At 38.1% G+C, this 24,701-nt stretch overlaps 4 protein-coding genes and 1 non-coding gene across 6 annotated transcripts; 3 read left to right on the top strand and 2 right to left on the bottom strand.

Annotated features, from left to right (window-relative positions):
* Positions 1–203: 203 nt before the first annotated feature.
* TRNAG-UCC (transfer RNA glycine (anticodon UCC)) lies at positions 204–275 on the bottom strand. Its single transcript has one exon. It is a non-coding gene; the product is annotated as a tRNA-Gly (tRNA).
* Positions 276–318: 43 nt separating this feature from the next.
* LOC103415080 (uncharacterized) lies at positions 319–2,589 on the top strand. The gene is made up of 3 exons (XM_008353438.4): positions 319–586; positions 1,131–1,502; positions 1,758–2,589. Exons 1-3 carry the CDS (start codon positions 421–423, stop codon positions 2,459–2,461), a joined length of 1,242 nt encoding a protein of 413 aa, XP_008351660.3. The 5' UTR covers positions 319–420; the 3' UTR covers positions 2,462–2,589.
* Positions 2,590–5,076: 2,487 nt separating this feature from the next.
* LOC103415087 (phytoene synthase 2, chloroplastic) lies at positions 5,077–7,619 on the top strand. The gene is made up of 6 exons (XM_008353445.4): positions 5,077–5,464; positions 5,604–5,654; positions 5,868–6,040; positions 6,138–6,373; positions 6,532–6,724; positions 7,242–7,619. The coding sequence occupies exons 1-6, from the start codon at positions 5,134–5,136 to the stop codon at positions 7,404–7,406; spliced, it is 1,149 nt and encodes a 382-aa protein (XP_008351667.3). The 5' UTR covers positions 5,077–5,133; the 3' UTR covers positions 7,407–7,619.
* Positions 7,620–8,020: 401 nt separating this feature from the next.
* LOC103415097 (serine/threonine-protein phosphatase PP2A catalytic subunit) lies at positions 8,021–12,954 on the bottom strand. Its single transcript, XM_008353455.4, has 11 exons — positions 12,634–12,954; positions 11,452–11,508; positions 11,237–11,320; positions 10,997–11,068; positions 10,483–10,554; positions 10,351–10,391; positions 9,609–9,675; positions 9,025–9,216; positions 8,821–8,910; positions 8,622–8,729; positions 8,021–8,533 (listed from the first exon to the last, which is right to left on the bottom strand). The coding sequence occupies exons 1-11, from the start codon at positions 12,718–12,720 to the stop codon at positions 8,468–8,470; spliced, it is 936 nt and encodes a 311-aa protein (XP_008351677.1). The 5' UTR covers positions 12,721–12,954; the 3' UTR covers positions 8,021–8,467.
* A 5,643-nt stretch (positions 12,955–18,597) lies between these two features.
* On the top strand, positions 18,598–24,302 carry LOC103415108 (DEAD-box ATP-dependent RNA helicase 37-like). Of its 2 annotated transcripts, none has more exons than XM_008353464.4 (7): positions 18,598–18,775; positions 19,132–20,038; positions 20,119–20,202; positions 21,344–21,586; positions 21,874–22,041; positions 22,195–22,308; positions 23,132–24,302. In XM_008353464.4, the coding sequence occupies exons 2-7, from the start codon at positions 19,280–19,282 to the stop codon at positions 23,636–23,638; spliced, it is 1,875 nt and encodes a 624-aa protein (XP_008351686.3). In that variant the 5' UTR covers positions 18,598–18,775; positions 19,132–19,279; the 3' UTR covers positions 23,639–24,302. The 2 variants fall into 2 exon arrangements, with proteins under 2 accessions (XP_008351686.3, XP_070674795.1); XM_070818694.1 differs by having other exon boundaries at positions 18,664–18,764.
* The last annotated feature ends 399 nt before the right edge of the window (positions 24,303–24,701 follow it).

Raw genomic sequence — 24,701 nt, forward strand, 5'->3', positions numbered from 1 at the left:
ACTAATTTCGTGTGAATTGAATAATTAGGACATACGCTCACGTTTCACATTGATTATTCATTTCAATTTTGTGTTAAGGGGAAAACTAAACTTCTTCGAATGCAACCATAAATGTACGCATCCCTCTCTTTATTCATTCACAACTTTCCTTTTTGTGCAATTTTCATAATTGAAAACATAAAAACGACAAAAAGAAAGGAAAATGCGTTTGCCGGGAGTCGAACCCGGGTCTATTGCTTGGAAGGCAATTATCCTAACCGTTGGACTACAAACGCCCAGATGTTCAACAATCTCAAATACTCCTTAATTTTCCATTTTTTCGTTACTTTTAATTTTTTAATTTTTGATGATGCAGAATCCATACGAACTCTCATTCATTCTGTGTCTCAGCTGCTTGCGTCTGGCTCTGAAACTGCAGCCATGGAGTCGATTCCTCTGAGGCATTCAATCTCTGCAACCAATCAGAGCTTTCTATTAAAAAGACAAAGAGACCCAGAAAATCAATTTCAGAGCAGCAGCCGAAGGTTTCACCTTCACACCCCAACTCGGCGTTTTCGAATCCATTCCAAACTCTCTGGTTTTCGAGGTAAACAGACACCCACCAAATTCTTTTCCACTTAATGGGATTTCCTTCATTTGAAGAAAGATAAATTCTTTGTTTGGTTTCTGAGAAAACTCAGGAAAATTTGTAAATTTTGGGATTGGCTTTAATGCTTTTTTTTCTTGTTTAGAAGTTAAAGACAAAGGGTTTGAATTCTTATTAGATTTCGTTCACTTGGTTTTGAACTTTCTTCTGTTGTGTGCAGGCCATTTACTTGTGTGTGTGTGTGTGTGTGTGTGTGTGTGAGAGAGAGAGAGAGAGAGAGAGAGAGAGAATTGAGATTAATACGAATTTGACTTCGAGATGGTTTCATTTAGGTTGTAACGAATCCAATACAAATATCAAAAGTTTAAATTTTTGGATAACCTGCCTGTGAAATCTTTGAATTTCTATACTTTTGTCAAATATGTACCGTTAAACAAACAACATTGGGGGAGGGGGAACTGAAGCGCGGGACATTAGGCGTTTCATGTATGCAGGGATTAATGTTGTAACTGTATGCTATAATATTTCCCTTTTTTTTGTTCAGATTCCAAGGGCTATGCAAGGCCTTCGCGTCTCTTGCCAGCTACAGAAGTGAAAATCTGCACAGATAACTCAGTGGAAAAGCTTTTCTCGTCTTTAAGGGATGACGGATCTCAGTCTTTATACAAGGTTAAGTTAGGTACTAGTAATGTTTATGGCTCAAGTCTCTCTGACTTGAATGCTGGGATCCTCCTTTGCGTGATAGATGAAAATGGTGACTCCATATTACAGAGGATACCGTCGAGTATCATAACAAATCATGCTACAGAGTCGGAGGATGGCGTGCTTCACTTTCAAAGAGGTTCTGTTGATGAGTTCACCTTTGAGGGACCTAAGCTTGGAAAAGTTGGAGCTGTTTGGATCAGTCTTGAATCAGGTTAGACTGACTAGAATTAGTTTAGCATCCGTAGGCTAAGTATGAAACAATGAATATGCATACCGAAAAATTACATTTGGCTTGCCTATGTTATATTGTGGCTTACTCTTTGCAGATTAACTATATGTATTCTTGTCTCTGCGTATGCGTACTAGTTGAATTTCTGTAGGATCAAAAGGTGAGCTTAAAATACTGACATTACGCATGTTTTACCAAATCATGCTAACAATTGTTCTGTAAACTCTCCAAAGTCAGGTCAATGGCGGTTAGGAAGTGTGAGCTTGACCGTTATCTGTGGGAATCAAAGTTCGTTGGAAGAAAAAGACGAAGAAAAACTTCAGTATACTGGTTTCAGTTACAACTTTGCTGTTGAGGATATCTTGCTGGGTGAGGGAAGTGACAGTTCCATGGTGCAACTTAGACCTTGCCTTGTGACCGAGCTATCTGGGGTTGACCCCGTCACCATCTTCACCAAAAGCCTCCCTGAATCAACTCTACCTGTGAGTGGGATATCAAACGAGGAAACCATGAGAGAATACGAGGATTTGAAACTATCTTTGCTACTTTATGATGCCATGCTGATCTTTGTTGGTACATCAGTCGCATCCTTCTCAGCTGGGGAAAACATAAGCTTTGCATTTTTAACAGGTGGGATGGGCGGCTTCTTCTATCTCTTGCTACTGCAAAGGTCGGTTGATGGATTGCCCGCAGCAGAATTGACTTCCACGAACACAGGACAGACCAACCAAAACTTCGGAGGATCTAAGGCTCCAATATTTGTCTTTGCATTGGCTATTGGTTTTACTTTACTCACAGTGAAGTATGGCTCCGGAGATGTTCCAATCGTATTCACTCCGAAACAACTCATAGCCGGGATGATTGGATTTCTTGCATGTAAAGTTTCTGTGGTCCTGGCAGCAGTTAAGCCCTTGCCAATAAGTCTAAGGATAAACGAGTGATATATCTTCAGTGTAGACAACATGGTTGTATTGTATATATTAGGAAAAATGAAATTGAAGCTAATACTTTCATAGTTTCTTACAAATTACACCTCACTATAAGTTAATAGATACAAAACTGTTCTATATTTTTCTTGATCTCTGTTTTTGTACCCAGTTTTTTCGTAGGACAAAGTTAAGTTGCTTGACGCCGGGCATGCCCAATTACCCGTTTCTTATTGTCCTTTCGGGGAGAAATTTTTAATTGCGACGGGAATACAAGTGGTACACCACATGTTTTAATAGAAGTGGTGGGAAATTTTATTTTTTAAGTTATCAACTTTTTAGCACATATATCTCATCATTTGTATAATGACACGTGATGTACCATCCCGTGTACCGGTCACACTGAAATATCTCTCCGGCTTTGGGGGGTTGTTTCTGCTTGCCTTAGCCTTCATTACCTCGATGTTGTCATTGAAACAACAAAAACCCTTGCATAATTGGAAAATTCACAAATCCGCAAATGATTTGTAGCTCAAATAGTTAAGAACATTTACTCACTCTTCACATGAGATCTCATATCCTAATCCTCCTTCCTCGATATCACTTGTATCTGGAAATAAAAAATAAGAAGTGAAGGCATGTCATGTATAGTATTTTGTCTTCAATTTTTTTTTAAAGAGGATTAAGACAGTAGATGAACATGCCTTGAATTGAAGATGTGTTTCACGAGTCGAAGGTTGAATATTATTACTTAATCATAGTTTATTTTATATGTTACTTAATCGGCATACAATAGTGCTGTTATGTATGCTTCAACCTACTCACTTAATCCAGAAATCTCCGATCAACCCATGGCATCTTCATGTGCGGATGCAGTACTAATTTGAGGATTGGACAAAACTTTGAGTTCCAACGTATCATTTTACACATGATATTTTCAAGTTCCAAAACAATTTATTCCCTCTGGCTGGATATTGTCAACAAATGTGTGCCCCCCAACCGCCCTCTAGTTAGCAAAAGATTTATTAATCTGTCTCGATATTGTCAAACAAAAGTGGGGAGAACTGAAAGCAAGATGAAATATAAAATATTGTGCATCTGTACATGTAGGCCTTGTTTGATGTCTAAAGTCGGATTTGAATTAGTTATCTATAAAACTTCTTCCTTTACATCTTTGTACATATACGCCTCGTCTGGTGTCTGAAGTTGGATTTGAATTAGTTACTAAAGAAACTTCTTCCTTCCAATCGTTATAAAATATGGTGAGATTGTGAGCGATAAGCTTATTTCGTGACTAATTCATCTTCTACCTTCAACTTGGACAATTTCAAAATTGAATCCATTTATTTCTTCAACATATATTGAATCCAATGTATTATCCAATCAAATCCAACCACAGACATCAAACGAGACCATAGGTCACATTTGGTGCCTAGGAATGGATTAGTTAACTCGCTAAAATTATATGTATGTTGCAGTAAGAAATGAATGTCAACTTCCAAATTACCAAACCAAAGGAATTAAGTAGTCTAATTATAAAGTGTTGACATCTTATCATTTTATGGCGACTGAAAAGTAGATTTATTTCATGATTGATTCATCTTCTACTTCATAGCCGTCTGCAGTGCGGCTGAAATTCCTAAACAAACAACAATAAACAAAAATATTCAATGCTAATACTGGATCCAAAGTGCTTCATTCATAATTAAGTACTTCCCTCGCCATCTTTAGCTTCCAAATTCATACCAGATGACGACGGTTTAATCTGTTTCCTCATTATTTTATTGAATCATGCTTTATTTAATCACTATAAGCATCTTTTTCCTTCAAAGTTAATTTCGACTTGGAGCCCCAAAATCTTAAATCTGAAACGTCACTCCATGACAAAATACTAAAAAAGGAGTCAAGAAGCTCAAAGGAGCATCAAATTCTGATGAATTCAGAAAGATTCTGTCGATGAGATTTGCAGAAGAAGACAGTTTGTGCAACAACGTTTGGGTAGATAAGCTAAAGACAGCACAAAACAACACAACAGCCTCTTTGTAAATCACGTCACATTCTCCTACCCAACAAGGGTTTTGTACTCAAGTGTGTGTATTTGTTAGTTGATGCCGTATAATCTACGGAAATATGCTCAAACAAAACCAGTTACAAACTTTTCATTAAAATAACAGAATAATTTGCTTATATATAATATGTTTTGGATCCAAGACGGATTGGGCTAATTAAAGAGGAAGATCTTATCCACCAGGGCAATTCACCATTTGCTATATAAAATAATTTAGAGTCATTTTCTTGTTCATTTAGTGCTCCTTTAATTCTATTTTTACAAATATTCTATTTCACTAGAGGGACACTAAACCGACGATAAGGTAGCACTAAAACTTATTTTACTGCATGCTTAGTGTCCCCATAGTAAAAACCATCAGAAACACGTTTTGGACTTTCAATTTACTAGAAACAAGAAGCGTTTGGGAAGAAAGCGAGGTGGAAATGTCATCGACTTTTAATCCAAGATTTGGCTTGTCTTACTCGTGGGCCTTTTTTCTGCATTATATTTAACGTTTTATCTTCAATTATCACATCATGAAAGAGAGCGAGGGATATTTAAATGCAGAGGAGGTCTTCCATTTCACATTTCTATCTTACTCTCTAGACCCTTTCGAAAAGAAGTGAAAAACTTCCAAATGTGTTCTACAATTTCCTTCGCAGGAAAGACTTACATCGGAGAGAGCAATGGAAGAATTCGGCGTCGAATATCTATGGTCACAGCAGCAAAAGCTCAAGTGATTACAGCTCCCAAGCAAAGAAGCAGGCCTGTTTTTCCTGAGCTTTCGATTCAAGGCTTTCCTCTTGCTGATTTACACGTGCAAGAAATCGTTCAAAGGCAGTCTCAGACTCGTAGTGTGGACGGGGAAGGCGGCCGGCGCAGGCCGCAGTTCAACCCTAGCTTTCTTGAAGAAGCATATGAGAGGTGCAAGAACCTTTGTGCAGAATATGCCAAGACATTCTATCTAGGTACAACTTCATCACCCTTGTTTCTTTCTCCATCAAATATTTTTATTGGATCTTTTGCTTGCCAGGCTACTGAATTAATAAATAATGATAATTTTTTCATGAATATGAGATTTAATTATGGTGTGCTCTTTTGATGCAGGCACTTTACTTATGACAGAAGAGCGTCAAAAGGCAATATGGGCAATCTATGGTGAGAATTCAACTCTCTATGTTCATGTAGTATCACGTGGTAGGTTATTTTAGAGTATCACTTTGTTAAAATTAAAAAAAAAATTAAAAAAAAATGGTGACGTACAACTTTATATAATTGGAAGAAAAATCATGTTCATTAAGTTGCCTCATTCGTTGCCAAAAATTAAATTTGAATGAATATAAATTTGATTCTTAGGAAAATGAAATGCAGTTTGGTGTAGGAGGACAGATGAACTGGTGGATGGCCCGAATTCCGATTACATGAGCTCGGAAGTTCTTGATAGATGGGAACAGAGACTGGAAGACATTTTCGAAGGACGGCCTTATGACATGCTTGATGCTGCGCTGACTCATACCGTTTTTAATTTTCCTTTAGACATCAAGGTGCTTATAAAATATCTTATTTAGTTCATTAAACTTATCATCATTTGATTCTTGTCAAATTTTTAATCTCATGAACTCATCTTCTTGTGACCAAAAGCCTTTTCGGGACATGATTGAGGGTATGCGAATGGACACGCAAAAATGCCGATACCATAATTTTCAAGAGCTCTATCTTTACTGCTACTATGTGGCAGGGACGGTCGGCCTAATGAGTGTTCCTATAATGGGAATTGCACCAGATTCTCGAATTTCTACTCAAAGTACATATGATTCTGCATTATATTTGGGCATAGGAAACCAACTCACAAACATCCTTAGAGATGTTGGAGAGGAGTAAGTTTCTTTGATGTGTACTAATTTCTCATTCTATGTTCCTCATTGCCTAACGTGAGTTAAGTTAGTTGATTAGGGCAATGTGTCCCCCTCTCTTGCACACAAATTCGAGTTCACTTTGCCTGTGATTTGAATTTTTTTTTCTATTGTTTTTTCAGTGCAATGAGAGGAAGAGTTTATCTTCCCCAAGATGAGCTTGCGCAGTTTGGGTTGTGCGATAACGATGTTTTTTCAAGAAAAGTGACTGATCAATGGAGAGCATTCATGAAAAAACAGATTACAAGAGCAAGGTTTTATTTCAACCTAGCAGAAGAAGGAGCTTCTCAGCTTGATAAGGCTAGCCGTTGGCCGGTATATACCTCTTTGCTAAAATTTCATTAATTGATTTTGTTCCATTACTAGCATCGTTGATGTCATGGACCAAAAAGAAATCCTTCCATCACCTTTTTGAGACTAATCTGGAAGGGCTAAAAGCGTTTTCTGATAATTAAGAGCACTTCTAACCATATTTTGTTAGAAAAACTTGAAAGTCCTGATTCATAGAAGAGCTTTCTAGGCATGTGCTTCTTCAAGAAACACTTGAAATTAAATATGAATTTAACGTGTTTCTAGCATACGAACTTCTAACAAAAGCGCTTCATACAGAAGCAAATTCTAAACGGTTAGAAAACAAAACATTCTACTTCATAGGGTATATAAACTAAGAGAATATACAAAGACAAACAACAAAACAAATATGTTGTCGAAGTTGTTGTCCCTTTGTTGCTGTCTTACCTGTTCATTCATTAACAATACACGTTCTTGTCATGCAGGATAGATTAGAAGTCATCTCCCTTTTTCTATCTAATGATCTGCTATACTTTTGCAGGTATGGTCATCGTTACTGATATATCGAAACATACTAGACGCGATCGAAGACAATGATTACGATAACTTGACAAAGAGAGCGTACGTAAAGAGAGCCAAGAAACTTCTCATGCTGCCTTTGGCATACACAAGATCTCTATCAACACATAATTTGATGTCCCAATAATAAAAACATGAAGTTACACATCAAATTACTTGAACATGTTTTGCGAGTAATCGAGCTATGTATAAATTGTGTACATTTTTGGTCGTTATAGATTTCAAAAGACTTGTAACTCAAGCAGTTAAAAGCGTTCACTGCCTGTATAAATTGAAACAAAGAATCAAACGAAAATTCACATTCATAACAAAGGTGCGAAGAATGATTGTTTGAACTTTCCTTCTCTTTGTACCTCATCTCAATAGAATATAATAGTTGATCTGTTAGAGCAATGCACTCCCACCTCTGCATCCAAGTTCGTATCTCACTCCCGTACCTTAAATGAATTTAATGTAGAATATCATCTCTATCAATAGAGACATTCTCTTGCCGAAAGAAAAGAATAGCTCATCTAAAGAACTCTCCCATCCAAGGGCAATTTTTTCTCCCTTGGCCAAAGCCATTCTATTTTATTCCCGAGTTTTGGGAAGTTTGGCTTCCGATTAAAGAAACATAATTGGAATCTTCAAACGTGCTAATCGGAATCTTCAAACGTCCATCCTTTGATTTATTGAATACAAACGGCCAAAATCAAGAGCGAAACAATAGATTCGTGTAGTGGAAAACAACAAGACTATCAATTGGACTATGAAACAAAATTGAGATAAAATAAACCTATTGGAACATTTAGAATTCAATACTAAGGGGAAAATTTTAAAAAAATAAAATAGCACCCATCATAGGAAGCAAGCTCATCATCCCTCTACAGATCACCAACCCCCCCAAAAATACCATATCCTTCTACAGAAAAATTAAATAAAATAAGAAAAAAAATATGAAAAATCAGAACAGAAGATGCCACATTGTTTGCTGGAAATGGTACATATGCTGCAACAGTGTCGCCACCTCCGCTACTTCCTTTTTGCAGACTCGTGCGCCATCCAAGGAAGCCTAACCTGCCAATCATACACGATTTCTTTCCCAAACCGAACACCACCACTGTTGTGTAATTCATAATCTTAAATTTAAGAATACCCCTCAATACGTAGACCTTGCAGGCAGCAGCAGCAACTGATTTGACACCCTCATTATAGGAAGTAATCAGGTGTTCTTCGGGTCACATCTGGTTCTCCCCTCCTTGGAGCTGGCTCAAACTGAAATACAAGATAACAAAGTTTCAAGCATTTCTCCCTTTGGGGGGGGGGGAGAGGTTGGGTTTTGGGAGAGAAAGCAGGGACCAACCTGAATAAATGTGTGACCTTTGCAGTCATCAACTTCCAGGATGGATGCCATATTTCCACAGCGATAACAATAGTTGGGTGCGCTAAATATAGTGACCACTTTTTGTTCCTTTATAAGGTAAACAAATCAATTACACAAACTTTCCTTCGCAAAATAAACAATTTGCAAAAACGGCCACAGAATTAGGATAAATACTCACATGACCCCAGTTGTATCCTTCCATGACCAGCTGATGTGCTCTAGCAATCAACTTTAAGTTATTTGTGTGATTAAACTGCTCGGATATGTCCTGTTAAAACAACAAAAGGACGCAAATCAGCCTACAAGGCCACGACTCTAGAAGACTGGCCAACTGATTCAAACCACCAACCCCAACAAGAAACGAAATGAATGGGTAACGTACCTGACCAAACGTATATCCAGCACCCCTGGGAGAGATACCCCAACCACAGCGATCATCAGGGTCAGACCATAAAAGATCACACATGGGACCCTCATGAGGAACCTCTTGTACACGGTCAAAATTACGTATGTTATCAAGGGTTTCAATAGATGGAGACAGCCCTCCATGCAGACAGAATATTTCACTTTCAACCTTTAAACAAATAAAAGAAAATATGTCAATACTTGGAAAAGGAACTATTTACACCTACAACTATCAACAATGAGTGTATAACAAAAGATGCAAGGGTAGATCAATGTGACAGGTGGTGGTAAAGTAATAGCAGTTTACAGTCATGCTGCAGAGCAACATGATTGAGGACAGCAAGTAGAAAAGGAACTAGAGGCACTCATGTAATTAAACTGGTAGCAATGAACTAGAAGGTTGCACCCAGAAATTTCTAGGGTGCTTATCTTCAAATGATACAATAACAAGAATGTTCATGGTCATGTTGACTGTTAACTTAATCCAAGTGCAGGCACTGGCTCGCTAACCTACACAGACCATTTAAGCATCATAATTAAGTCACATATAACTATACTAACCAATGCTGTCAGTGGAAAATAGTCAAATAAATCTGTAAAGATCTTCCAAACATTGGCATTACCATACCTGCAAAGAGAAATAGAACGGGTCACTATACATGCTTGATAAATACGATACATCCAATCAAGGACAAGCGGGAAGACAAAAACTAGATGACTGATCAACAGTCAACTTCATGGGCATAAGAGATTAATAAAGGCCAACAGTAGGTTGAATTCTTTAAGGTAATACACTTCTGACATAATATTGATTTGGTACACCCCAAGGATTGATTCACACTATAGTGTTCATCAATTTAATTCCTGGTTCATATTTTACTCTTTTATCCAGTAAAAGAAGTATGATCATGAAATCAAACTGAAAATACATCAAATGAATGTGAATGTGATATGTGGAGGTTTTAATGTAGCACAGAAACTGCAAATACAAATATACTATATCAACATGCGTTCATAATTATGCCTACCTACATTTATGCATGTACAGATAAAAGCACACAATACCCTACATTCATGCATGTACAGATATATGCACACGATAGCTCACTGGTCATTTTTAAAATTTTTACACCTAAACTTAGAAGACAACTAAACATAAAAAGCAAACCTTTACATGTATATAGTTTTTAGGCCCGAACATAGGCAAAATGGAAAATGGAGTTCTTCCAGAAGTCACAAGCCACACATAAATCTTAATTGTATCAAAATTGACCCATAAAACAAAAGATGCTAAGAAACTCACTTCCGTAGGCACTCGTCATAAAAACCATAAACTTGAGTAATCTGCAATGGGGAAACAAAAAGCCACAATCAAAGACCACACATGCAAGTACTACCAAACTTATATGAACAAGAAAGCGGATGGTAAAAATACCTGACGGCTTTCATGGTTTCCTCTTAGGATAGTAATACGCTGATGATAACGCACCTTCAAGGCCACTAGGAGCTGAATAAAAAAGATAAAGTTAGGAGCATAATGATATGCATAAATGGATGCCAAAAGGGAAGATGACACATCCCCTTTTTCCCAGAAATTCCCATCATAAGAACACTAAGTTCTCAAGTGCAATATAGCTTAGGGGCCAATCTCATTATCTTAATGTGTACTACCCTATTTCAGTCTCCCCTGCTAGCATAATCTTGGAAGCGCTAACATATCCCAACCATACTATTTCATTATAGCTCATGTTCAACATGTATCCAACTCTCAATAGTAAAACTTTAATGTCTTTCATTAGGAATTGTAACTTACTGTATTGACCAAAACCCTAAATAATCAAACCAAAACATTGCTCAGAGTTTCCAAAATATCTTTTATCTTAGTGCCACCCTAAAATTATAGCTTAACTAATTGAAAGATAAGTAGAAATAAAAATACTCATACTTACTGTCACTGTTTCAACTGAATAATAGCCACGGTCCACATAATCTCCCATAAACAAATAATTTGTATCTGGGCACTGCAAACAAAATTGCAACAACAGGAAATAAATGTTAGTTTTGGAAAGTGAAACATCCAACAGAACAAACCAGAAAACTACAAATTAGGAAAGAGAAAACATCACCAATAAGTAACAACCTATTAAGCAAATGTAAGAAGAATTAAATAGACCAATCAGAACAAATACCTTTCCTCCAATGCGGAAGAGCTCCGCCAGATCATGGAATTGTCCATGAATATCCCCACAGATAGTTACAGGGCTTTTTACAGGCTGCAAAACATAAGATCCAAAATGGTTATTCATTTACCTCAAGACATGTCCAAATCATTATAGGTCCAAAACCTGTATGAAACAATACAAAGAAAGACATGAAACAGAAACTTGCAACTAAAAAGGCACACCTGGACATTGCTTTCTTCCATTAATATTTCCTTGGCCTTCTCGCAGAGCACTCTTACCTATATTAAACAAAAAAATTAAGATGACAATTATTTTACATCTTAAATAAACTCCCAAGAAACCAACAAACATTAAATTGAACATGCACACACTTTCAATAACGATTTCCGTTTTCTTGCTCATTAGCGTTTTCAATGAGCAATTTTTTGGTCTTATAACGTGTAGTAGTGTATAGGCTCATGTACCACAGAACATAGCCAATGTTCTGCAATTCAAGAAGCACTAAAGCAACTCAGTTTTGAAGCTACCACTCTTGTAAAGTATTTATCAGCCTTGCATACCCACACAACCCTTCATCCCTCCCCAAGAAATATTGGTATGCTTACATGCACTAAAAAGCATATACCGCAGCGTGCACATTATTTGGCAAATCAGAAGGTGTATAGAGGTTCCTCATAGAATAGAACGTAAACTAAGGACGTTTAACATTACTGATTTCAGAACTGTCCAAACAAGGACAATTCAAGGTATCTCCTTAACAATGTATTGCAATGATCACATTTAGCCAAAACCATACTCAAATACTACGCTCCACAAAGTCTCTGCTAATCATAACTCCACATAGGTTTAAAAATCTATTGAAAGATTCAGATTTTGTGGCCTTAGACTTAGAAACCCAAATTTTGCTTTTCTTGTTCACAAATCCACACACAGAAGCCCGCAGTGCCACGGAAAAGGGGATCTGACCCACATTCCCAATACCCAAACCTAACAGCAGAACAAATCTTTACAAACCACCAAGTTCATGTATTTCTTTAGAATTTTTAACCCATTGGTAAATCCAATAAAAAGATCGACCCACCTAAGTGAAATCAAAACATTCATTCATGGATCCCCAAATTATATGAAATCACAACCCTAGATCGGTCCCATAAGAACCCTAATTCAGCTAAATTCAATTCACAGACCACGCCCATAGTCGCAAACAAAGAAATGCACCACATTTTTCGATCTGCCCCATCAAGCTCTAACATTTCAGAGCTCGATCCGTCTCATTTCCTAAAACTCAACACAAATTCTCACCAAAAACACATTCACGCAAAAATTAATTAAAAATAAAAAGAAATGGACTAAAATTAAAATTAAAGTAATTGAAAATCTGAAAAGTTAGAGGCTTTGGGTACCTCTTGTTCGGACAAGGGCTTGCATTGCATGAGCTGAGCAATCTGTTCATCCAGGTTCCCATGTGAGTTCGAAGGGACTGAATCCATCCTCTTCTTCCTCTTCCCCCAAAACGCACCGTTTTCACAGATCAAGATGCCCCTCCGAAACCCTGACCCTAGATCTGTAGGCAATCGTAGATTTCCCTCTTCGTCTTCTTCGTTTTCTTCGAGCCACTCAGAGAGAGAGTAGGGAGAGAGAGCGGTGGTGGAGAAACCAAAGGCCTTTCAGTTCTTTTGAATTTTTCTTTTTATTTTTTTGGATTTGTTTTATTTTTAGTTTTAGTTTTAGTTTTTTTATTGGTCTCGGGAGTTTGAAACGATAAACCGCTAGTGCGGAGTGGGTAGGCGCGTGGGGATGACTGGACCAGTTCAGGGGCTTTGCGCCGGGCGTTAGAGTTTTGTGATTGGGCGGTCCATAACACTGGGTTTCCAAAGCGCGTGAAAGACAAAGATATTTGTGGCTATTTGAGATTGTGGACGGAAATAATGGATTTGGATCCTCTCCTGAGCAGGAGATCAGGATCCTCGGGATCAAACAACATGGACCGTTGGATTTTGATCTAATGGCTACAAACAGGAAGTCCCTCTAAAAGTTATAATAATTATAGATGTTGGATTAAAATCCAACGGCCCATGGTGTTTGATCCCGAGGATCCTGATCTCCTGCTCAAGAAAGGATCCAAATCCGGAAATAATGGGATTTGGATACTCTCCTGTAGAGGATCTTCCTGACCAATCATCGTGGGTCGTTGGATAAAAATTCAACGGTTATAATTATTATAACTTTAAAGAAACCTCATGTTTGTAGCCGTTGGATAAAAATTCAATGGCACACGATGATTGGTCAGGAGGATCATCTCCATTAGCTAAAGAGAGGATCCAAATCTGAAATAATGAATCGTCATTAGTGTGCGATGTTTTTCAATAAATGAGGAGAGTGAGATCACTCTCTCGCACACTTGTATTCAAATTTGTTGAAATGTGTTCAATTTGATTCATGTAGATGGCGAGTTTAAATTTAAATTATTATGGTTAATGTATTGTGAATAACATGCAGATGAATTAGAGATTGATTGAGAAAGAATATTATAGTGTTGATTATTATTAATCGTGTCATTATCGATGATGTTGAGCGTTTAGCGACTCAATTTCAATTTTTCTTGCATTCATTTTATTTCAGTCCTAGAAAATGTAATCAGATAGGTCAGCAGTAAGCCACGTCAGGAAATTGTTGGGCTCTGTTGTTGGCCTACTACAGTGGGGCCCACTCCTGCAGGTGATGTTGGCCACTTGCACAAAGCCAAACTTATCTTTTTCGACTTTTGGACGAACTAGTGTTGGCTCACCACTTACCCTCCACAAATTGGACTGGTGGAGGTTTTTTTAGGCTGAAGGACAAGTTCATAGCCCTTGCTTTGCCTTTAGGAGAGGGAGATTGTTGTCTCTAACACTTGTATTCAAAAGATGCCAAGTTCAATTTAAAATTATTGTGGTTAACGTATTGTGGATAAACTGTTGGTGAATCAGTGATCGATCAAGAAAGAACATTGCAATGTTGATTATCATTGTGCCATTATTGATAGCATCCAGCGTTTAACGACTTAATTTTCATGTTTCATGCATTTGTTTTGTTTCAATCCTAGAAATTGTAATAAGATCATCACTGGTTATGCATGCTTTACGCATGATATAGTACGGAAGTGTAGCTAGATGGAGGAAAAAATAGAAGGGGGGCTCTCTTATTGCTTTAGGGTTGATGTTGAACTTTCTTTCTATTTGATCGAATTTATTTGAGAGATAGTACGAAAGTGTAGCTAGATGGAGGAAAAAAGAGAGGGGGCCTCTTTTATTGCTTTAGGGTTGATGTTGAACTTTCTTTCTATTTGATCGAATTTATTTTATCTAATAAGGAAAAAGGTTTTAGATATATCTAGAGTTATATGCGCATACACTTTGGATATGGATTCGTTTTTTGACATTTACTTTAAGCCAAATTTAAGACTTTGATCGTGGCTCAAGATGTTGAGCCGATACATAAAACTTGGTCTCATAGTTAAGCTCAAGACTCGTGACATAAACTAGAGAAACCATATATGAGACCCAAAACTTGAGCCTTTATATGGAATGAGGATCCGGCTTTGTGAGGATTTCAGATATTTTCCATTCATGTTCGTTCATCGTACATCGTGCGGTCAGAAATCATTCTAAATTTTATTATTTAAAATTGAATATAAATAATACATAACAAAAACTGGCCTCAGGATTACGATGAATGGACGTGATTGGATGATCCACAAGATCCTCATCATTCCTTTATGTGAGGCTCAATAACTTAACTCTAAACCCTTAGGGTGCGTTTGTTTCACCTCTTTAGGAGGGACTGTCTTGGACAGGCTTAAGTAGGACTATAATATTGTGTTTGGTATGTCATCAGACTAAAATAAATGGGACTCGCCTCGACTATGAGGCCCTCTGGGGTTCGCTAAAGTAGGCTATCTAATCCCAAGCTTTTGCTTGGTATTAAGGGGGACTAGAAAGGAAGGCCGACATCCTATCCCCAAGTTTTGCTCACTGACATCCAATCCCCTCTTCTTCTGCGGCGCCATCACCAGGGTGTCGCAGTGCTTACTCTTTCGTGGCCCAAGTCTTGGGGGGGTAACTGCAGCTCACAGTCGAAGCGACGCCGCTGTCGATTGACGTTACTGCCAAAATCGGCATGTCGGTGGAGAACCTACAGATGTTATGAGCCGATAAGCGGATCAAGAGGTTGGCCATGTCGGACGTCCACTTGCAAGTTGAATTTTGAGTCCTCAGTTGAAAAATCGCATTAAATTTGAAGAACTTAAATGAGCGCCAAGTCTTGGAGCTTTATGGAAATTTCAGTGTTTTCTCTCTTTTCTAGAAAGCGGATGTTTGGCTTCTTGCTGCCTTGAGAAATTTGCAGGTTGGGTTGGATATTAAAATTGGGGAAAACGAAAAGGGGTTGAGTTTTGGGGACATAATTGACAGTTTGAGGGGGGATGGGGAGAGTGAGGAGTGGAGGGGTAATTTGGAAAATGAGGAAAGATTGAAAATCAATGGAAAGATGAAAGTTTGAAAAATCAATGTGATTTTTATCTGGGTTCTTCTAATTCATATGAGTGGTAATTCAATAGAAAGTTGAGTTCCCAATTGAAAAATTCGAAGGGTTTTCAATTGGGCTTTTGGGTTTCATTGATTTATTGGAAAGTTTTGTTTATGGGTTGAGATAATGTAAAATTTGAGGGTTCAAATCACGTTTTTTGAGAGAATATAAAATTTGGTTGCCAGGCGTAGTTGGATTCTGTAGAAAATTTTTGATGTTGGGTTCAATTTCTTTGTATTAGAGAATTATGGAGAAAGTTTTGTTTACAAAAACTTTTTTTTTCTTTTTTGTCCTTAATTCTGCTTTTAAGTCCAACTCTGCATCAAACGCTTCACTAAGTTAATCCAGCTCAGTCTTGTATAAGATAGTCCAGCTTAGTTTATAAAGCTAGTCCAGTTTGAGATAGTCCGATGCAACAAACACACCCTTAAAGTAACTACGAATCTAGACTTTCACATGTGAGGAGCCTCATAGATTAAATTTTTATAAACACAAATAACTGTACAAGTTTCATACATGAGCATACTCCCAAGGAGATTTTCGAGCTCGGGGCCGCAACAGCCTCATGTCTAATCACGGACATGACATCCCAACTCTAACCTAAATTCTTATACGGAACCGGATCCCTTTAAACCCTTTGAAATTTGATTCAACGACTACAAACAGGAGGTTCCTCTAAAGTTATAATAATTGTAACTGTTGAATCAAATTTCAACGGTCTGGACCCCTTTATCAGGAGGCTCAATTTACAAGGATCCGGAAGGGATCCGATTTTTTCTTATACCATCATGAGCTGGAATTGGGAAATGGATAATTATAGTATTATCAAAAGGATTATATTAGTATGAAGGGTTTGACTTCCAACTTCTGATGTATGAAGGACGATTAGTTGAGAACGGAGATTAGCCTTTAACAGTATCTATTGTGGAGTAAGGAATGACACACCCATAAACACGGTCCCAATCAAGATGTGCATGTTTCGACGTCAATAGTGTTTTTATAATGTTTTAATTTTAAAAAACAAGTTCATATATATTACAGAAATACTGAGAATACAATCAAAATGTATGAATTTGATCATAAGTCTTGAAATGGCCCATTCTTTTTTAATTGAAGACTTTCACTTCAGAAACTAAATCCACATTCAAATGACTTTGAGTTTGGTTTCATGCATTATGGTAATAGCAATTGTGATATTTGTGGTAGAAATTTGAAGTGAGATAAGATTAGATCATGGATGGTTGGACCGGAGCGTAGGGTCTTCGGGTTCAATCTCGAGCATCGAGTTTTTAGGTCTAGTTGTAGGCATTTGTCATTGGGGCTCCGTCTTGCTGGTTGGTTACTCATGGACACATGTCCAGAGGTTGCGTCCATGAAGTCGTTTGCCAGCATTAGGTCACTAAGTCCAATCTAGGGTGAGAATTGGGCTCTCATGACACATGTTGATCCCCGCATCATATGAGCCATGTCCCCAAGTCCTAGGTGTTAGGTTACAAGGTCAGTAGGTTCGATTTCAAGCATCGACGCCCCAAATCAAATCCCAGGACACGAGTCATCGAGTTCAGTTTTGGGGAGATAGTTAGATTTATAGGTTCAATTTCAGGCAACAAAGTTAAGGGTGCAGCGTCTTTATGGGTCGGGTCTGGACTTCGGTGTATAGAGACCAGGTTTGGTCCTAGGCATCGAGGTTGCACCGCCGAAATCACAAGCTCCTACATCGGGGCAAGGTTCAAACTGTATGAATTCCGATGCCGAATCAACCATTTATATGGTTGAACTTTGAAATTTCCCTTTTTTTGTGGAATTCAGAGGTGAAATTTTGGCTTCTTCAAATCCGATGCACAAGGTTCTAAAAAACGTTAGGCGCTAGTCGGGCGGCGGACTAGCGTCTAGCGCCTAGGCGGGCGCCTAAGCCGATTTAGGTAAATTTCTTGTATATCTTGTAAATAAGTGCATATTGACACTTAAAAAAAAACTATACTTGTATGGATAATAAAATAATGATAAAATGCAAATTAGGTACAATATTTCCATAAGTATTGGATGAACTTGTAGTAAATCCATCATTTGCAAATTAGATACACCATTTCCATAAGTACACCACCATGAAACAAAAAAAGAAAAAAGCACGCAATTAATAAAAAATAAATAAAAAAAACCTCCTAGGACCACCTAGCCCTCCTAGCCTGCCTAGCCGCCCAACCTGCCTAGCCCGCCTAGGCCCAACCCGATTTTTCCTCCCTATTTGCCCAAAAACGCCTCGATTGCTAGGCGCCCAGTGCCTAGGGCGTTTTTTAGAACACTGCCGATGCATATTTTTTTTCTTTCATTTGATAATTGAAATTTATAAAGTTCCGTTGCCTAAAAATACAATCTTGGTGGATAACCCGCAAAAACAAGAGTTTGGTTGTGCATCCATTGGGCACAACTTTGATGAAATGACAAAGGCTCATATGTAAGGTTCAATATGCAAGTAATTACACAAATTCACTATATATTTTACGGCGCAGTAAATCACGCAAAATTACCATAAATAATGGTTAAGTTGTGAGATGAGGTGAATGTAAATAGGATTGAATTGATAGATATTAGGAATTAGGATATATAGTGAAAATTTTAAGACCTCTCATTCTAATTCACCAACAACTCGCCAGCCGCAATACTTGTTGGATTTTCGGCTTCTCCTTTTCTTCTCCCATTTTTCCTTTTTATTTTCCTCCTAATTTAAAAAAAAAAAAAAAAACCCCTCCTCCTCCTTTGAAAAAAGCAATAAAATCGAAAAAAATAATTAAAATTAAATTAATAATTTCTATTTTTTTCAGAGAGAGAGAAAAGGGAGCGGCTTTCGGTTGGGATATTTTTGTCAGCGTGCTGCACCAACAAAACATTAGGGTTTTTTTTCTCTCTCAGATCTTTTTCCTTCTTCTTCCAACCTCCGTCGTCGTCACGTCCGCGCTACTGCTAAAGGGTTTTGCTTCCGTACAGATCTCTCTCTCTCTTTCTCTCTCTTCTGTGCATGTCAATCTCTTGCCTTGCATTAGCATCGATTCTGCTGTTTTCGTTGCATTTAGATCGGGGATTGTTCTCCATTTGCTTTTGTTTGGGTTCTGTTTGTTGCTGGGAAAATTTTATCAAAGGAGAAGAGAAAATGAGGGAAAATTTTATTAATTGAGTTCAGTGGTGAAATGGGTTTTCTTTTTTTGGTGATTTTGGGTGCATTGTTGTTGAGTTGTTGGTTTTGTGTTTGGTGATCATTCCTTTAGCATATTTGAATTGATATTTGTGTAAAGTTTTTTGCTTGTTTATTTTTTCTTACTTAGTGTTTATTTGTGCAGGGTTTTATCGTCTGCGTTGATTGGATTTTGTTGGAATTGTAATTGAATTAGGGATTCAGTTGTGGAGAATTTTTGAAGTGGTTTCAAAGATTGTATATTTTTTTGGAGGCTATTTTGGAGTGATAATTTTGTCCCAGTTGTACCGACTATGCGAACTTCATGGGCAGATTTGGCTGCAAATTCTGCAGCTGAGAATGTAGGTTCTGGCTCTTCTGGCAATGTTGGTTCAGGGAGTGCTCCTGCTCCTGCTCCTGCTTCTAATCGGTCCACCTATGTCCCCCCACATCTCCGTAACCGTCCACCTTCCTCGGACCCACCTGCTCCAGCATATACTGCGCCGGTTACCAATGATCGAGGTGGCCCAGGTGGGTTCAGTGCACCTCGTTGGGGTGGTCCCAGAAACGACAACAGTCGAACTGGCTATGGTGGCAATGCTGGTCGTGGTGGAGGATGGGGAAGCAGGAGTGGTGGTTGGGATGGGAGAGCACGAGAAGTGAACCCCTTTAGAGATGATGATGAAACAGAGCAGCCGTTTAGTGAGCAAGAGAACAGTGGTATTAACTTTGATGCATACGAAGATATTCCGGTTGAGACAAGTGGCGATAATGTTCCCACTCCTGTGAATACCTTTGCAGATATTGACTTGGGGGACGCACTTAATAAAAATATTCAGAGGTGCAAATATGTGAAACCCACACCTGTGCAGCGTCATGCCATTCCTATCTCCCTTGCAGGCCGAGACTTGATGGCATGTGCCCAAACTGGTTCTGGAAAGACTGCTGCTTTCTGTTTCCCAATCATCAGTGGAATTATGAAGGGACAACCTGCACAGAGACCACCCCGTGGTGCACATACAGTTCATCCGCTTGCTCTCATTCTATCTCCTACTAGGGAGCTTTCAATTCAAGTATGTTTAAAAAAGTGACCTTCTGATTTCCTCACATGTTGTTGCAGGCCATGAGAATTAAAATTTTCTCTGTGTTTCAGATTCATGAGGAAGCCCGGAAATTTTCGTATCAAACAGGTGTTAGGGTGGTTGTTGCGTATGGAGGAGCACCAATTAACCAACAGGTTTCTCATTCTTTTTTTTCTCTTTCTGTTGACTTGGTTTTTAGCCCTATGTTGGATTGGCTTTTGCCCTCATGCACTGTTTCATAATGATGACTTTACGTTTCTAATGACACTTGTTAGAGTGGTGATTACTCTGTCCAACTTATGAACTTTACATTTTAGAACCTATGGTCTTATTTGTTGCAATTTCATTTACCCAAGCTATGATTGTGCCCTCTATTTTCGTTATTTGTTTAAACTATAATTGAAAGAAATTACATGAAGTTCTTTTGTTATGCCGTATTATGAAAGTTTGTGGCTTGTTTAATTTCTTGATTGCATTTTGTTGTTAAATTGTTGTGTCTCAGTTGTGCTTCATTTGAAAAAGCATGGCAAAGTTATTAAATTTGAAATTGCTTAAATAGCTCTTTTAATATATATGCATGAAATACATTAGAAATTTCAGAGACTAAGAATTTTGGACTGAATAGTGAGCTCATGTGTTGCATTGGGTTTATCTACACGGTTAAGTTCAATAAGCAAATTACTGTGTAGGCCTCTTTGGGCTTTTTTTTTTTTTTTTTTTTGGGAGATTTGGGTTAGGACTGAAACTGTGAAGAAGCTTGATTGGAGTCAAATCTGTCATAGAGAAGGGGCAGAAGATATTCCAGGGAGGTTCATTCCTCATTCTGGGTTAGTATTTTGGAAAGGTATTAGGAAAGGTTTGGACACCGATTGCAAACCATTAAGGCATTGTAGTCGGATACAGTTGTCAGTTGTCAGATGTGTAGTGTGACATCTTAACTTGTAAGCTATAGTCTATAGCTGATAAGTAAACGACATGATTGCATTATAGTTAGCATATTAAATACTCACATCTTGCTGCTGTTATGTTGGTATTGTATGAAATGATGCGTAGTTTGGTTTAGGATATTTTTTTCCAAACTGTTTATTCATTGAGATCATTCATGTAATACATATTTTTTTATTGGGATCAGATACATGGCACACACACGCATATGCCTTATGCCTATGAACTTTTCTATTCTGTTGTCCTTACTCTGCTTTACTGGATTCTGGTGCATCTAAATTTTCTTGTTTACCGTACCGAATTGTTATTTTTGAGATATTTAGCAGATCTTGATGATGTATTTTTGGACAGCTGCGGGAGCTTGAAAGAGGTGTTGATATTCTTGTGGCAACTCCTGGAAGATTGGTGGATTTGCTGGAGAGAGCCAGGGTTTCGTTGCAGATGATTAGATATTTAGCCCTAGATGAGGCTGATCGAATGCTGGATATGGGTTTTGAACCACAAATAAGGAAAATTGTGGAGCAAATGGACATGCCTCCTCCAGGTATGCGACAGACTATGCTGTTCAGTGCCACTTTTCCGAAGGAAATACAGGTAATTTTTCTTTTTGTGGGAAGAAGTTTATAAATGCAAGACTTTCTTCATAGATTTTTTGTAGACATTTTCCGAACTAGAACAGTATCAGTGTATCACACTTCTTTAATCTAACCAACTAATTAATCAGGCCTCAGTAGATCTGTGTTGGGATTTCCAGATGAATTTATGTTGTAGAAACTAAGTAGAATTGATAAATTTATTTTTTTTTTTTTTTGGTTTTATGTTCTGGCCTTATGCTGAAAAGCTTTAATGCATTATATTTGAAACTTTCGTTTTGCATGAAGAGACTGGCCTCTGATTTTCTTGCAAAGTACATCTTTCTGGCGGTTGGAAGGGTGGGTTCTAGTACTGATTTGATTGTCCAAAGAGTGGAATTTGTGCATGAATCTGATAAAAGAAGTCACCTCATGGACCTTATTCATGCACAGAGGGCCAATGGCGCACAGGGCAAGGTATTCTTGTGGAACTTCTTTTGAACTTTTTAGCTACTAATGTGAAAACTATTACTAATTGGATAATTTAAATTTGTGTGATTCTGGATCTCCTGCATTTAATAATGTGAAAACATTGGTTGCTTACATTGTTTTTTTTTTTTTATTTTGCAGCAAGCTCTGACATTAGTTTTTGTGGAGACAAAGAAGGGAGCTGATTCGCTGGAACATTGGCTGTGTATGAATGGTTTTCCTGCAACTACTATTCATGGTGACAGATCACAGCAGGTACGTTGGTTTTGCTATCTGGTTTCTATCATTCCGGGGGTACATGTCTTGATATACTGTATATATTTAACTTTAAGGGGGGTTACATTGGTGTGGTTTTGTAATTGTTGCTATCAACACACACCTCACTAACATGGCGAGTTATCAGATTCAGGCTTCTTGGGGTAGAAGAACAAACATGGATATTCTAACTCAGATTTTTTAGTTAGTAGATTGTTCATGCTTGGGAATGTTGTATTTAGGGTTCTCCTTCCTGGATATTGAGATTCCAGTGAACATGAAGTAGCATGTTAGCAAAGAATGACAAGGTACATAACCAATAGAGAACACGAGGAATATTAAATGCCTTGTTTGAATCTTATACTGCTTGCTGATACTGTGTTTGTCATGATATGGCTTTCCATGGGCTTGTTGGTGGTTATAAGCATGCATTGGCCCTTTTATTTTGGTTATTGACCCACGTACATCACATTGCGTAGCTTATGAGTTTTAGGTTTGGGATTTGTTGTCAAGGTGCACTGGGCAGTGATTGGAGATGCATTCTTCCTCTTTTATGTTGATAAATGAAATATGAATTGGGTGATAAAGTGGTATGGAAAAGCTGTTTTTAGGATATACACTGTTTTGAACTTTCAGCTTAGAAGAAACTTAATTGGCTTGATGTCTAAGAATGTACCCTTGTATAATCAATTTGAACTTAGGATTGGATGTTAAGCCAGGGGCTTGAGGTCATTTAGTAGTTACGGTGTACCGCATTGTTGTAAGATTAATGTTTAAATTCTACCTTTTGTTTATATATTTGTTTATCTGTACTTGTCTGCAGGAAAGAGAACAAGCATTGAGGTCATTTAAGAGTGGGAACACTCCGATCTTGGTGGCTACTGATGTGGCTGCACGTGGGCTAGACATTCCTCATGTTGCACATGTTGTCAACTTTGATCTTCCAAATGACATTGATGATTATGTTCACCGCATTGGTCGTACGGGACGAGCTGGGAAGTCTGGCTTGGCTACTGCCTTCTTTAATGAGAACAATTCATCACTTGCTAGGTCTTTGGCAGAATTGATGCAAGAATCAAATCAAGAAGTACCTGCTTGGCTGTCCCGGTACGCAGCTCGAGCTTCTTTTGGTGGTGGGAGGAACCGTCGTTCTGGGGGAGGCCGGTTTGGTGGCCGTGACTTCCGAAGGGATTCCTCTTTCAGCAGGGGTGGCAATGATTACTACGGTGGAGGTGGTGGGGGTAGCAGCGGTGGATATGGGGGTGCTTCTGGTGGATATGGGGGTGCTTCTGGAGGATATGGTGCTGGGGTGGCCAGTGCGTGGGACTAACCACTAACTCCTCAAAGCAGCTACAGTGTCGTAGGTAATGGATGCAGACTTCTTTATAAGGTCATATTTTTGTTTATGTAATGTTTGGTTTGAACGACCAATGTTTCACACTGTCGGAGACGCTCATCAATGTTTTGAGGGGAGGGGGTACTTATATTTGGTATTGGTGCCACTGGAATAGAAGGTTTGTGTAACGTTCGTAGGTGTCGATTTAAAAGGTGCTAACATAGTAGGGATTACTGTCATTTTAGTCATTCTGTACCCTTATTACGTACTCCGGCGTGTGAGTTCAGATGGGTTGTAGAATATGTAGTGGGAGAGGGGAGAGGGTTTCTTTTCGGCCACAATCTTTGTTTATCTCATAGGCATGTTCGTTTCAACCCAGTTTGTCGGGTTTATAGTGTTTGAGGGTTCTTCTGTTCCTGCCAATTCTTTCCTCCTTTCAAGGAGTTGAACATGAGGAGTTATATAGGGCTTTTGTAATATTTTGGTTCTGACTGAAATAAATACAAAGCTCTCGTTGAAAACCAGATTTCTCCGATTTGAACGGGAACTTCCGGTACCAATTGGACCGGAGTAATCTTAGTTGCCAGTCGTTGTTGAACGCGAAACGTTTGTTGTTTTTATGCAAGCTATGTGAATTCAGAAGGGCCAAGTATTTTCAGATCGGTTTTCTTTTATTTTGGCTGCCTACTTTGCTTTGAATGCATTTTTTTTTCTTCTTCTTATGAATGAGAAATTTTAGCAAGGGAAGAAAGGTCTTTAACTTCTAAGTTAACATCGATTTAATTTTTAAGTTTGACTGGTAGTTCAGTTGGTTAATTCACTTTTGTATCCGACTCTCGAGGTTCTATGCTCGTCTTCTCTCTTCTCTAATATCATTTCTAAATATATATAAAATGGCTACATAATGAATTCAAAAACATGCAAATGTGTGTTAGGCTAGTTGAGTGGGCAACACGCTTGTCATTTTTGCACTTTTGATTATTATTATTTTTGTTTTTGACAAACAATATTATTTACATAAGGAGAGAGGGTAGACTTAGTCTTATAATAAGCTAAC

The sequence above is a fragment of the Malus domestica genome, chromosome 03 (assembly GCF_042453785.1).
Source record: "Malus domestica chromosome 03, GDT2T_hap1".
In the NCBI taxonomy this organism is placed as follows: Eukaryota; Viridiplantae; Streptophyta; class Magnoliopsida; order Rosales; family Rosaceae; genus Malus; species Malus domestica.

Coding starts and splice junctions, on each gene's coding strand:
- LOC103415080 (XM_008353438.4), top strand. CDS start 421: ATGGAGTCGATTCCTCTGAGGCATTCAATCTCTGCAACCAATCAGAGC. Junction 587..1,130: donor CAAACTCTCTGGTTTTCGAG/GTAAACAGACAC, acceptor TTTTTTGTTCAG/ATTCCAAGGGCTATGCAAGG. Junction 1,503..1,757: donor TTGGATCAGTCTTGAATCAG/GTTAGACTGACT, acceptor CTCCAAAGTCAG/GTCAATGGCGGTTAGGAAGT.
- LOC103415087 (XM_008353445.4), top strand. CDS start 5,134: ATGTGTTCTACAATTTCCTTCGCAGGAAAGACTTACATCGGAGAGAGC. Junction 5,655..5,867: donor GGCAATATGGGCAATCTATG/GTGAGAATTCAA, acceptor AATGAAATGCAG/TTTGGTGTAGGAGGACAGAT. Junction 6,725..7,241: donor ATAAGGCTAGCCGTTGGCCG/GTATATACCTCT, acceptor ATACTTTTGCAG/GTATGGTCATCGTTACTGAT.
- LOC103415097 (XM_008353455.4), bottom strand. CDS start 12,720: ATGGATTCAGTCCCTTCGAACTCACATGGGAACCTGGATGAACAGATT. Junction 9,217..9,608: donor ATTTTCCACTGACAGCATTG/GTTAGTATAGTT, acceptor ATTTGTTTAAAG/GTTGAAAGTGAAATATTCTG. Junction 8,911..9,024: donor CTGGATATACGTTTGGTCAG/GTACGTTACCCA, acceptor TTGTTTTAACAG/GACATATCCGAGCAGTTTAA.
- LOC103415108 (XM_008353464.4), top strand. CDS start 19,280: ATGCGAACTTCATGGGCAGATTTGGCTGCAAATTCTGCAGCTGAGAAT. Junction 20,039..20,118: donor CTAGGGAGCTTTCAATTCAA/GTATGTTTAAAA, acceptor TCTGTGTTTCAG/ATTCATGAGGAAGCCCGGAA. Junction 22,309..23,131: donor ATGGTGACAGATCACAGCAG/GTACGTTGGTTT, acceptor ACTTGTCTGCAG/GAAAGAGAACAAGCATTGAG.